The 14,557-nt window shown below is 37.9% G+C and overlaps 1 protein-coding gene across 1 annotated transcript in view; it reads left to right on the top strand.

Annotated features, from left to right (window-relative positions):
* MTHFD1 (methylenetetrahydrofolate dehydrogenase, cyclohydrolase and formyltetrahydrofolate synthetase 1) overlaps window positions 1–14,557 on the top strand; it is a gene marked incomplete in the record, with an annotated part of 1,466,165 nt that overhangs the window by 566,997 nt on the left and 884,611 nt on the right. The window contains 1 exon segment of the mRNA XM_044074387.1: window positions 2,652–2,825. Coding sequence (XP_043930322.1) covers window positions 2,652–2,825 — 174 coding nt within the window.

The raw sequence follows: 14,557 nt of genomic DNA, 5'->3' as shown, positions 1-14,557 counted from the left end.
TATTCTTAATTAAAATGTATGAGCCATGGTGCAAATAGTTTTTTGTCCCTTACTTTGTAGAGAAAGGCATATTTCATGTGGGTGAGTGGCTCATACACACACACACACACACACACACACACACACACACACACACACACACACATGCTGCTTTCCTCACATAAGTAGTTTAAGTAAAAGCGGCTATGAATTAGGATCCCCTTTTGCAATTTCTTGAAAAATTAATTGTATGTTGTTTTACTGTCTAGTGTTTAAGAGCAGTAACAACCCAGTTTAAAAACTAACCTGCATGCTGCGTGGCCTCCTTGTATTGCACTTTTCCTTCTGCAGATTCTTAAAAAATGTAATGGGGGAAAACGTACTGCATCGACATTTCCTTAGGGAAAAAAATTGTACATTTCAATTTTTATCAGTTGGTGAGGAAGACTAATGATATAATAAATGCCTTGTGTGTGGGATGTGAAGCCTTTTCCCCATTTTTAAATTAATTTGGCGCTGTGTAAGTGTTAAGAAAGTACTTCTTGTTTCAGAATACTTCGACCAGTTTGTAACAAGTATTCTAGCTTTCATGTACCATATACAACATCTGTAACTATGTTTTAAACTTGTAATTATATTCTACAGCTCTTTTACTACTTTTGTCTAAATCTAGTATTATGTTGTAAGCTTTAACTAAAGCTATACTTTTTAAATGATATATTTCTCAAAGTGTACAATCGTCTGTAACATTTGAATGTGAAGCTTTTCTCCCCGGGCCTCTGCTGAAAATGGACCTGCGTCCAGTCTGACTCTCCCAGTAAACAAATGTAAATAAACAATTAAATAATAAAATAAATAATGTTTCTAGGTAGAAAGTGGGGGGAAGCATTCAGGTCATGGCTTAAACTTTCAGAGCTAATTAACAATGGTAGGGTTACTGAAAGGTGTAGTTATTACAAGACATAGTTGCTAGTTGTCACAAGATTATTAGATAGTTTGTTTAGGTGCCAGAGACCATGGGAGTGACCTTTTAACCGCATTTACTGTTACCTAGCAAGAGGAACTAGATAAGATCCCTACTGGACTACCTGGAACTTGACATATTTTGTCTCAAGAGCGTCAGTGGGGGAGAGCTGGCGGCACTAAACTGCTGTGCTTGTTCTTATAGTTTATTTCAGCAGTAGGATCATAGGAAGTTACTAGGCTAATGTCCCTAGGCCCCTTACAAACCTAGCAAAGGTCTACCCTTATCTCCATGATCAGAAACAATTGCCCCTGTCCAAGAGGGACACCGGTGGAACCCCCAAGGTGAATTTACAGTTAAAAAACCAAAACAACAATGGTGCTACTGCCAAATATAAGCGACACACGACTATACCCTTGATGGAGGGTGTAGACCCGAAAGCTTTATGTAATAAACTTTTTGGTGTGGTATAGTCGTGAATTTATGGTTACCCATCTAATCATCCAGATTGCGTTTGAATAGGGCCAATGAGGTGCTCTGTTTGACATGAACTGTGAGTCTTGGTCCAAAGGTGTTGTAACCTCTGGGAGACAAATCTGTCCCTCCAGCAGGTTGTATTAATGTCACATACCAGGTTAAGGTCTTTAGAGAAAGTAACCCATGTACCATTTGACTTGCGGATATGCAGCATTTCCAGTAAAGCAGGGTCAGTACATTTCCTTTCACAGCACATGGTTTGTGATCGGTCTGTCTGATGTGTATTTACATCACTTATGTATGGTTAACCCACTAATAATGTGCTGAGTGGGGAATAAAGCATTTATGGGTGTTGTGTGTATCCATCTTTCAGAACTGGGCTTGTTTGTTTAATTCTGGCATGACAGCTCCTTACTCTTCATTGCATCTCTGATGTTAGTATCTAAGTAGTACATTTTTTGGGATACAAGTGTCATTTCCTTCTCTGAGTTGCAGTCATTTTTGTACCACGCATGTCTTGTTCTATGGCAGGGATTGATTTGCTTTGGTGCATGCAGTGATGCAACAGATCACAGTAAAATCAAACAAATACGTATTTTTAAACATTAATCATCACATTAATTAAACATGTATTTATTAAAACTGTTAACTGCGGAGTTTGTAGGGAAATCTTTATGGCAATATTTTTTCCTTCTGTCTGCGCCTCGTTTATCTTATTCCATCCACTGGAGCTGTGGAAGTTTATATAGTTTTTTATGTCTTAAAATGGATTTTGTAAATCACAGTAAACATACTAGATAGTATTTTTTGTAATTTTGCGTGTCAGTAACAACTCAAGTTACAAACATACTGTCAGTAGCATTTTATTAATCCAGTTGTGCACTTTCATTTGAAGGTAAGCAGTTTTCTGTGCTGCTTGATTGTTGAAATACATAGTGAAATGTGAAAAGTATTTCAATGTTATAAACAGTGTATGAATAGTTGTAGATAGAAGTCAAGTATCAGTGCAACGGTGTTGTCAATCGTGTAAACTTTAAAGCAAAAAATATTTAAATAGTCTGCATTTTGCCTTGTTTTGCAGTTATTAATGTAAATGTAGGCAATATTAGATGCTTAGAAGCATCATTATCCTGATCCTAGAGAAATGTGTGGAGGTGTCACTAGCGTTTACTTATTCATTTTCCTCTTTGTTGTGTTGATGTTCTTTTTTTGTTTATTTTGTTCCCTTTAGTGATATTGTAATTTCAAGGTCCAAGGTACCAAAACCTATTGACAAGCTGACAAGAGAAATTGGCCTGCACTCAGATGAAGTGGAATTCTATGGGAAAACAAAAGCTAAAATCCTTCTTTCAACACTGAAACGACTCCAGAAACAACCTGATGGGAGATATGTTGTTGTCACAGGGTAAGATACAGTTTTTTAATGTATCTACCTATCATCTGTCTATCTATTATGCAGTTTACATCATAGTAAGATACATTTTTGTTTAATTAATTTTGCAGTTTTAATCATTTATGTATTGTTCTTATTTTTAAAATTGTGGAACATCAGATCATTTCCTCAGAGAGACTATACCATGTTGAATTGAAAAGCTGTTCTTTGCTTTATTAATTCATACTTTTATTAACTGGCTAAGTGGACTGGTTACATGACCTATTTCAACCGCAACCTGGGCCACCATGAGCAAATTCTTTAACTTACAATGTATGCTCAACAAAAGTACAAATGTACTAAGACATTTATAACAAGCACTTTGAAAGTGCTATAAATGGTATGTCATAAAATAATCAGGCAGTGTGTAGATATGAAAAATAAAAGTTTTATAATTTCAGTTATTTACAAAGCTATATAGTAACTAGCAAAACATTTGGCAACTGAAAAAGAATCTCTACATTAGTTCATGTCAAACTTAAGGGACAGTACAGTGGTTAGTGTTGTCGCCTCACAGCAAGAGCTTCTCTGGTTCGATTTTCACTTGGGGTGCCTTCTTTGTGGAGTCTGCATGTCCTCCCTGTGTTCGTGTGGGTTTTCCTCTAGGTACTCCAGTTTCCTCCTGCATTACAAGACATGCATTTGGAGCGTTTCACCCCGGGCCTCCGCTGAAAATTGGCTTGTTCCAAGTTGGACTTTCCTGGTAAACAAATGTTAAAGTAAAAAAATAAATAATCTCTCACTGATAATGAGGAAAAATGTAGAAAAAATGCCCCAAAAGAAATTATTGAACCAAAGAAAAGATATCTAGTTCAACCAAAAGCTAAATAAAGGGACAGAAATTACTTTTGCATGAGCAAAAGAGGAGAGGATAAGGATGGTGGGAAAAATGAGGCCTTGTAAATTAAATTTTATTATGGTTTACCTTTTTGTTGACCAGGTAAGCCCTCTGGACAAATAGTCCCTTTTTCTGGGGTGACCCAAGAGCACTTTCTGATTAAGTGACTTGAACAAAGTTACACAATAGGAAAATGAAGGTGGAAGGCACAAGAAATAGTTCATTAACAGCCCAAAGTGTTAGTCCTCTGCACTAACTGCCAGACTTAAATCCTGTCAATATTCACAAAGTACAGAAAAAAGATTCTGTAAATCCATTTGGATAGATATGCCTCGTGTTAAGGGTTTGATCCCATTCCTTTCACAAAAGCAAAAGTTCTGAAAAATTCCAGAAATGATATATTTGTTAGGATTTTCCCCACAAGTAAAGAACTGAGGAGAGAGGTGACTGCATCATTTGTTAGCCTTTTAAGTAATTTATGAAAGGTGATGATTGAGATTGTGGTAAAGTGTGCAAGAGATTGGAATATTCTGAGAGCGGGAGCAAAACTGAAGCATGACACCACTGACCTGTCAGTTTGATTTTGATGGTTGAATACATCATGCAGTCACTGCTAAAGAAATAACTGAGGAATACCCACAAACCAGTTGAGCAGATAATCCAGGACAACATGGATTTACACTGGGAAGGTCTTGCCAGAGAGCTTTGAGTGAGTATTCTAGTTAATCAGTCTTGTGGAATGAGGGATCTTTTAAAGTCATCTATTTAGATTTTTGCAAGGCTCGACACATTACTACTCAAAACATTAATGAACGGATTACACTGGATTTGAGTAGGATATTTTGAGAACTTTTGATCAGAGAGAAATACCCAAGGGTAGTAACAAACTAAATCCTTTCAGAGAAATGTATAACATCAGAGTTGTCACAGGGATCATTACTTTGTCATTACTTTCAGTGTATTTTTAGGGATATTGGAAAAGGTATGGATGGAAAAGTATACCCTTTTGCTTATAACATAAGGAAGACAGAGGATGAAGAAGAGGGAGGAGATGTGGCTGGTAAATAGTCCAACAAATGATGTATTAGTACAGTGAAAAATGCATCTGGGAAACAAATATCATGAAAATATTGTACAGATGAAAAGGAAACAGTAACAACAAGAAAGTCAAAATAAACCTGGAGAGAGTCAGTCATACCAAATGACTTACAGGTAATAACAGAGCAAAGGAAACAGGCTTGTGGGACTGGTTTGGACATAAAGATAAGCTGTCACTTTCTTTAAGCAGTTTGTGAGACTATATCTAAAATTTGTGCATTTCTGTAAACCTCATTTCTGTAAGTTGATAGGGCAGAGACAGTTCAGAGGAAGGAAACAACAGTGATGAATAGTGCATATATTTGGTTACACTGAGAGTAAAAAAGGACAGAAGTGCTTAACATTTACTCGTGGAAAAAAATGAAGGCGTGTAAGAAAACCATTAAGTATGTTAAAGAAATTGACAGCACTGAGAAAGAGACCAACTTAGCCTTCAGTAACATTATTGCAAAAGCTACCCACTGAAAAAAATTAGTCTTTTTTTCCATAATAGTTCAAAATTCCTGACTGAAAGCAGAACAGGTAAATGACCATTGGGTGAGAATTATGTAATTTGATTTATGCATATTTCATTAACTGAACTTTTTGGTTGTTTTTTTTTTTTACTGATTCACAGCTTTGGTAATGGCTGTCTCACACACATGCTTTCTGTTAATCCAGAATACGCAGTGAGTTTCTGAAAAGGACTTCTAGAGTTCTAGTGAGCTCTTCAAAAACTGCAAGCACAGATGTGCCTGGCCATTGGATCTTCATCTTGGAGAGTCCTGGTTATATAGTAAAACTGCCAGGGGACTTTCCAAAGTGTTTATAAAATGTGAACAGGCAGTATTAGATGTTTAAACGTGATGCCAGATCTTTCCAGGGAAGTATTAACTGGCTAACTCTGTGGTGATTTTTGCAGCTTATCATACAAATTGGAAATTGGTAGATCAGATGAGTCAAGTAGTTCTTATTTACTATCAGACCAATACATTCTATTTCAGGTTTGTTGTACTAGTCTGCAAAGCAAACTGAATATGAATCACATATCTGATATAATTGTATATATTCTGTGTTCTCATTTATTTTACCTTCTTTTCTTTTTCCTTTCTCTTGAAGTTTGACAACTAGTTTGGTGTCCTTTCTTCTATTGGGTGACACTAAGCAAATCACTTAACTAAACAGTATTCCTGGGGCACCGCTGAAAAGGTGTTACTGCTCTGTGCTAGGAGCCTTAACAAGAAGCTCCACACCCAACAAGCTCTCCTCACTCTGGAAAATGTAGACATCTGTGCTGTTACTGAGACATGGTTTAAAGCCACAGATCCGCAGAAAGTACTCCAGGATTGTAAGACTTCATTGCCTTCCACACATTTTGACCATTAGCTGCACAGACAGGGAGTAAAGGTGGAGATTTCTCAATCTGCATTAGCACCAGGTATATCCCTAGGTTGGTTTAAACAGGATGATGACCTGGAGTTCATCCATGTGCAAATAACCATAAATAAAGTCCCTTACCATATCCTAGTAAGCTGTAAGTCATCCTTTATGCCCCAATTGTCACATAATTTGTACCTAGACCTGCTGGAGACACTAACCAGCCAACCAAATACCCTATTCATGGGAGAGTTCAACTACCCCTGTATAGACTGGGAAAAGTACACTACCTGCAACTTGCAGACAAAATGTTTCCTAGACTGTATTAACATAAATACCCTTGAACCACAGAGGTTCCTGATCAGGAAAATCCAGGGTCTCAAACACCTATGCTATACAGATAGGCTAAAAGCCCTGTCCCTGTACTCAGTATCATACGTGTACTGCTCAGAGGTGACCTGTGTCTGGCATACAAGACCATTTCAGACCCAGCCTTGATGGAGTTGCTGCATATCCGTAAGTAAAACTCCACTCGCGCAACCTGCACACAAGGCCTTAACCTGGTCTGTCACACTAATAGAACTTGTTGGATGGATACATGTGTGTCCCAAAGACTCTCCCATCTAAGTAGACTCCCTCTCCATGTCAAGCAGAGTACCTCTCTAGCCCTCTTTAAGAGGAACCTAGACAACTGGATGGGAAACAGAAAATACACCCCTGGGGTCCCACCTGTGTCTCTGCTGGACAGGGGAAACAGGTGCTGACTTTGAGGGAACATTGGCCAGATTCTTGGCTAGGCTTATAAGTGCCTCCGGGCTAATAGCCTAGTATCATCCTAGGACGTAGGAACCAGATAGTGCATACTCCAGTGAGGCCATTCTGCCTCCAGGTGTGAGGAAGTATGGTATTTTCATGGCCAAGAAGAGGAGATTGCTAATTTTCAACCTAGGTTACATTAATATGGTATTGAAAATGTTGGGACTGGTCAGATGCCAGGGTATTAAAACATGTAGAGGTTTCACTGAGTACTTTGCTTTTACATAGTATAGACTGGTGTTGTCATACTAAACAAGGTTTTGTTCCTTCTAGAGCCAAAGGTATTGGATTTGTTTTTTATGATGTTAAATATAAGCTTGTTAAGAGTAAGCCAGTAAAATAGTGCATCAGTTTCCTTTTCTAGTTATTTTTGATGGTGGAGTTTGAGGTATTGGACCTGTAGATGATTATGTCGTGTACATACAGGATGACAGAGGTTTGTGGGAAGTGTGAAGGGACAGCATTAATACAATCCAGGAAAAGGAATAGTGAAAGAACAGCTCCTTGAGTCTTGAAGGAAGCCTCTGGGAAGACTGGTACAGGCTGAGGAAGAGATATTTCTACCTTGAACTGTTTGTGGGTTAGAAAGCTTTTGAACCAAGGGACAGAGTCATTTTTGACAGTTACTGGTCAGCAAGGTCAAAGGCTTTGGTTAGACTGATGAAGACAGCTCCTATAAGAAGGCCTTTGTCCATACTGTATAGGATGTTGTATGTTAATCTGTAGAGGGTTGTCATGGTGCTATGACCAGAGCAGAATCCATGTGGGCGAGGAGGGAGAATGCTGTACTATTTAATGTTGTCAGATAGTTGAAAGAAGATATATTTTCCAAGGGCTGGAAGGATTGAGATTGCCATACAGTCTTTGGAGTCTTCTGTTTTGGGGGGGTTTGACACAGGTGTAACTGTTGCTTATTTTCATTCATTGGGCATAATGTGTTTGGAGAGATGTAAGTTATAGAGGTGTGGTGGGGCATATGATGCATATGAGGTGTTGTATACAGAGAGTCAAGAACCAGGGAAAGATCACATCTGCCCCTAACGGGGTATCTGAGGGTATTTAATCCAAGGTTTTTGTGATGTCTTTGTCAGATATTTTATGATGCTGAGTGTGGGTATATAGGATGGCTAGTTCTGGGTTGAATTAAGTGTATTAGGGCTGATGGGGGAGGTGGTAGCTGGAAGGATGGAGAATTCTTTCCAAAAGTCTTGTGGGAGTAGGTTGTCTGTGGATGTGGTGATAGAATGGGTTTAGAGTAGGGTCCTTAGGTTGAGCTCTCCCAAATATGCAATTGACTAGTTTTAAGAATTGTGTTTGGTTGCTTTAAGGCAAAATTGTTGATTTTTGTATGCAGTTGTCTTTGTGCCTTCTGGTTGCTTTTTTGGCAAGATTTATGAGCTGTGTGAATTTCAGATTGTGTTTAGAATCCACTTAGTACCCCCCTCATGGTATCTCAGAGCTGAAGTGAATCTTGTTCGTTGATTGTACTGTCTTAGCATGTTTGTCATGCCAGAACCTCTCCAGGTAGAGTATTATTCAAATAGTCCCACTCTGGCTCCTTCTATTATGATGCCACGATTCAGATCTCAAGCTTTACTCTCGAGATGAATTTCTTCATAGCCATGTCTCAAGCACATAACAAATTGGTTATGATTGGAGATCCAATCATAATGCTGTGTATGATAGCAGCTCTGTCTATGTCTTTGTGCCTAATGGCTGTGAAATCTTTACATTTAGGTGTGATGACAGAGTATATGCTGTACTGTGATGTCATGTAGCACAGACGAGCGTAGCAGCTGCTTGGCTAGAGATAGGTTCAGGGATGAATTGGGCACCAGAGTGCTTAGTATACCACTGCGTACTATGTAATCTTGTGCACATTTCATACAGAAGTGGGGTGGTTTATATGCTGCCATTAATGACTGCAGTATATGTCTGTGAACTGTACGTCAGACCATAGTATACAGAGAGTGGCTGTATACCCCTGCATACCATTTATGAGCACCAGAGCCAATCTCTAGCTCTTAGTAGACTCATTTACTGCACTGTAAGGACTGAAAAACAATGCAGTGACTATCACACATTAACACGTATTCCCATTGGATTCTTACTCATTCTATTTGAAATGCACTGGACACACAGCATTTTCCTATTTTTAAATGGTTTATATGTTTTACCTTTTTAAAATAAGCTGCATATATTTATTTATTTACATTTGTTGACCGGGAGAGTCCGACTGGATTAATGTCCATTTTCAGCGGAGGCCCAGGGAGAAAAGCTCCAGCATACAATTAGTCGTACAAACAAAAGATACAGTTAACCAAACAAATGAGGATACAGTACTTATAAGACATATTACTTGTCATATACAACAGAGTAGAAAAAATATGTTAGTTCGTAGCTTTAGTCGTGACTGAATTTGTAGAGGACATGTTTTCCAAGTGACACTGTTTATTTATAATAAGACTGGAGGAAGTGGACAAAGATTCCTGGGGAGGAGAATATTCTATTGTGCTTAAAAGACATGCCTTAAGGTGCTGCTTTTTAAAGTCAGGAGCTAGAGAGAGGTATGGGAAAGAGGGAGTCCAAGATCACAAAGGGCTGGCACAGGCGCATTTCCAGTGGGATGTGAAATAAAGTTTGAGTTTTACTTGAATTTAACCAATAAGGATTTCTGAGTTAGATCTAGTGGCAAATGGTTCCAGGTTTTGGTAATGTATTCCGGGAAGAGGGAGTTGCCTGCTGCGTTGCGGGATTTTGTAGTCTTGACTAGTAATTTTTCAGTGGATCTGAGTGGCCGTGAACTAGTGTGGGGAGTTATTAAAGATTTGAGAGCAGGTACCTTATCAAGGTGGTGAAGCACTTTATGAGCTATATTAAGTTGTTTGTATAGAAGGAGATTAGGGAATTCAAGCCAGTTGAGTAGTCTGAGGTTTTGACAGTGATGTGTACGAAATTTAGAGTTGCTGGCGAAACAGGCTATGTGATTGTAACAGAGTGATAGTTGGTTTCGTTCAGCCTTAGCCAAGTTGGTAAGTATAGGGGATGCATACATAAGTGTTGATAGGAGGTGGGAACGGGCAATAGTGGATCTAGTTTCTTGGGTTAAGAATGTCCTGTTCCTGTGCAGTGAGTCAATTCTTTTGTTTGTATTTTGTATGGTTTGGCTTACATGAAGGTCGAATTTTAGATGTTTATCTATGTGCACCCCTAGCAGTTTTGTGTGGATATCTGGAGTGATAATAGTTCCATTGTTAGAAATCACAGTAAAGGTTGTGGAGGGGACTGCCGGTTTGGGGTGAATAGTAATTAGTTTTTTTTTTTTGGGATTCAAGATCAGTTGGCGGTTGGAAAGCCAGTTTTCAGTGGTATTAAATGTTGTTTGGGTTATGGATTGGAGTCTGAGTGGGGTGTAGGCTGTACAAATTAAAGTGGATATATATGTCACCATATTCATTTATTTATTTAGTCTGCATTTACTGTCTTAATTTCTTTCAGGGTCATAGAAGAGTTGAAGCCTATTCCTGCACTGTTCCTGACTGGGTTTCAAGACACACACACACACACACACACGCACGCACACACACACACACACACACACACACACACACACACACACACACACACACACACACACACACCTAATGTCAATGGATCTTTGGTAAAAATATCCCAAAATCAGTAAGTAGCCTGTCTTTAAAACATTCATACAGGTACTTGGTACTACCTGAAGTATTTGTTTTATGAGCTTGATTATCTAAAATCACCTATCTGTCAAGTTGTTCCTTTTCAATGTATGATTCCTTAACAACTTGCTCATTATAGCCATTAATACTGAAATTGTCACCTTTGTCAAACTATAAGGTACAAATAGATAGTCATTTTAAGGGAAGGATGTATGAATTGTATAATTTGGCATACATTCCTAGATACCGTCTATTTAAGAGTTTGCGCTTGCTGTATTGCTACATTGAAATATTGAATATTTGACATGAAATTTCTGTCCCAGGCTTAATATGTGTGTTAATCCTCCCCCTTCCTGCACCTCATTAGTAATGGGGGCTAACATTTCCCCTTCCCCAACCTGAACCCTACACCTTAATGTCATTATAAACATTCCAAAATACTGCCACTACACAAGACAGACTCGGTCATACAAACATTCACAAAAACATACAAATAGCACTTCATCTATCCATTAACCTAACTCTTACCCTTAAATACACAAACCTGCACACCCTAACCCTAACTCACATAAATACACAAACAAGCTGTCACCCCCCCAATCCCATTTACCTGTATCTGCATGCCATACTGTCAACATATCCATCGTTCAGCCATCTGTACCATTGTCATTTAATGACACATCTGCGTTTGTTAAACAAACATACATTTGTTCACATGCAGTGGAACATATATACATGCACACACGCACACACATTTATATATATATATATATATATATATGTATATATATATACACATATATATGTGTGTGTGTGTGTAAGTGTGTTATATAGAAATAGTGTAAAGGAACCCATGGCTTAAAACATTACTTTGATAATAAATAAGCCATCAGGCATAACTGGGTTACTGGGGACTACTCCTTCCTAAGTAGCAGATGCCATGGAGCACAGAATAGAGCAGTAGCTGTCTGGCTAGAGATAGATTTTGTTTACTGTCCGACAATAATGTTTTTATCCAAATTAAACTGAACAAACACTGATATACAGCCTTGTTTTTACTGGAGGAAATACATTTTTGCAGTTAGTACTTCTCTTAATATTCCAGACCTGTGTCATGGGAAATAAATTTATCAGTAGTAAGTAAAATATCACTCTTAATATTTGTGTTGCCATGCAGATTTTAAGATAGCTGTTGTATCTCTTAGTTAAGATGGCCAAATGGAGACTAGAGGCTTCATTAACACAGCATCCCAAGATTGATTTCTGTTGTTGGCAGTATATGCTACTAACACTGTCTTCGGAATCCTTTATTTGGTCTCCTACTAGGAGCAGGATTTGCTGCCGTGTATTTAGTCTCCTGGCACCATTCTTTTAAATGAAAATAAAAAAAATATTTATTGCTGTGGGCAGCAGATGCTGTTAAAACTTTCCACTTACTCTTCATTTTAGCGGTAAAGACATAACCATGCCTGGAGCTTGGAACAGCCGTTACATTCAGTGATTTGTTTGAAACTGTAAGAGATTGCTGGGTAGACACTGAAACAGGAGCTGTTTATGAAATGCTTTCTTTGCAGAGAAACAGGGTTCAAATAGTGATACATTTTTAAAAATTATTTTAGGATAATTATTTTGTTAGCACAGTTTTAAAAATTAATTTAGTGTAATTATTTTGTAGTGCATAGATTAAGCTCCAAATTCAGGAAAATACCTTTAAGAATTTCTCTGATGTAAGAAAACTGCTTAACAAAGCATCTGTTAGTGCTGCTAATTGCTAGTCTTATAGTAGAACATAGTAGCAGCCAGTATTGGCCACCAACGAACAGCAGTGATAAGCTTTAAAAGGTAGATGGTTTGTGTTCTCTCACACACACACACACACACACACACACACACACACACACACACACTATGATGTGGCAAAGTGAAATAAGCATCTAACAGCTTTTAAAGCCATTCTGTCCTCAGGGTGGCCCTTCTGCCCACTGTCTGGGTAGTAACTCTAAGCATTTTATGACCTTCAAAGCTGTAAAACACTTCACACTCCTTTTTTTTCTGTAAGGGATACTAAATGGAGTGGATAAAGTTTTATGCACTAAAAAAATTATGACTGGATCTTTCAATCATAATTTTGTTATATAGTTTCAATGTGGCTGTCAAGCTTTACATCTCAAATTTCACTTTCCTCTGCTTTTGAGATGAATTTCTTGACAACCATATTAGTACATTAGTTGTACTAACAAAATATTGAAACCTAAACTGAAGATAGAGCAGTGTTTTTTTAATTTTAAAGTAGTATTCTTTAACATAATGGTTAAGGTGTTTACCTTACAGACACAAGATGCAGGGTTTGATTCTCACTTTGGGTAATTGGCTAGGCTTAAAAATGGCCCACAAGGGCAGTTAGCCTAGTACTAAACTATGAACGTTTTAAAATTCTGGAGAAATGTTAGATAGTGAGTTATTTTTTTTAACCGTTATAGTGGCAGTGCCTTCAGGTGATATGTCATCTTTCTATGTTGTGGGGTTAACATACCTGTATTTCTCTCAAAATCACTAGAGCTATGAGTACCATAGATGTCTGGATAATGGGTAAGCTGAAGATTTCATAGGAAAACAGGACTCCATGTAGAAATGCTACCTTTGAGTTTGTTTATGCTGTAACCTGCAGTGTTATCAGGAACAAAGGAGTCTCTGCAAACAGGTCAGGCACTAAGAACATTCAGTTTAATGGACTTTGGTCCTTTCTTGAGTCTGCTACAGAATAAAGGCCTGCAGTCATCAAACTCCTGTCTCTCTCTTCCTAAAACTACTGCAGCAATTGCTGCTGAAAAATTAAAAAATAGGCTTTCAAAATGTCAGTCTGATTTGTAAAATCATCTGGGCCACCCCTGGAGTGGAAGTTTCAGGTGCAAAATGGAAACTGCCAAGAAGTGTACCTCTCAAGTGTAATGAATTTCATAGAATGTCCGGATGTTGGCTTCTTATTTATTAATTTAGTTTTTGGTCTATTCCTCATTGTCTTCTCTAACCTGGTCCAAATTAACATTAACTGCAGGTCCATTAGATCCTCTGACAAAATACTGTTAAAGGTTACCCAGTCGCGCAGCTATTATGGTGATTTCCTCTATGCCAATAAAATAGCCAAAGTCTGGAACACTCAACCTCAGCACATCCAAGAAGAAAACCACTAACATCTCTTCTTTCAAAAAAAGCCTAAAAGAATATCTCACCAGCAATTGGCTGTGCCCCTGTATTCCACCAGGATAACACCTTCCTGTTGTCGTCTCAACTCTGTACTGTCCTTCACCTCAAACTACTACAGCTGTCTTCACCTTTTTGCTAGTAAAGTTCTGATTAGAATATCAGATAAACTTGTGTGCACAACTAAATTTGTATTATTATACTCCTAGAAACCTGTTTTGTATACGTAGCATCCTTGATTATTGTACTACTGTTCTGTGACATATTAACTACTGTACTGTTGTATTATGGTTTATTAACTACTGCATTCTTAATAATTGTTTTTTTGCTTGTAGTTGCTGTAATGTAATTTGTCTGGAGCTTTTCTCCCTAGGTCTCCGCTGAAAATGGGCTACTGGCCCAGTCGGACACTACCCGGTTAATAAATGTAAATAAATAAATTTGTGTTTTTTGGCAAATCATTGAGGATTACGGTTTCTCAATAATGACAAACATTTGAGCTTTCAGTCTTCAGAAAATGCATAAAAATGTAACACGTATTATTCTTTCAACTTTATAAGAATAGTTTTTAAAACGCTGTGCCTGTTTTGGGACCTTTATCTCTCCATTATTTTTGGCATTGTCCCTGATTCTTTTACTAAGACATGAAAGATATGCAAAGAGGTAAGAAGGTTGATGCCACAAATAAAAACATCAAACTCTGGACAGCA

Source organism: Protopterus annectens, chromosome 6.part0, assembly GCF_019279795.1.
Source record: "Protopterus annectens isolate FY-2018-M chromosome 6.part0, PAN1.0, whole genome shotgun sequence".
Lineage (NCBI taxonomy): Eukaryota > Metazoa > Chordata > Ceratodontiformes > Protopteridae > Protopterus > Protopterus annectens.
This window is presented reverse-complemented; position numbering and strand designations above follow the sequence as displayed.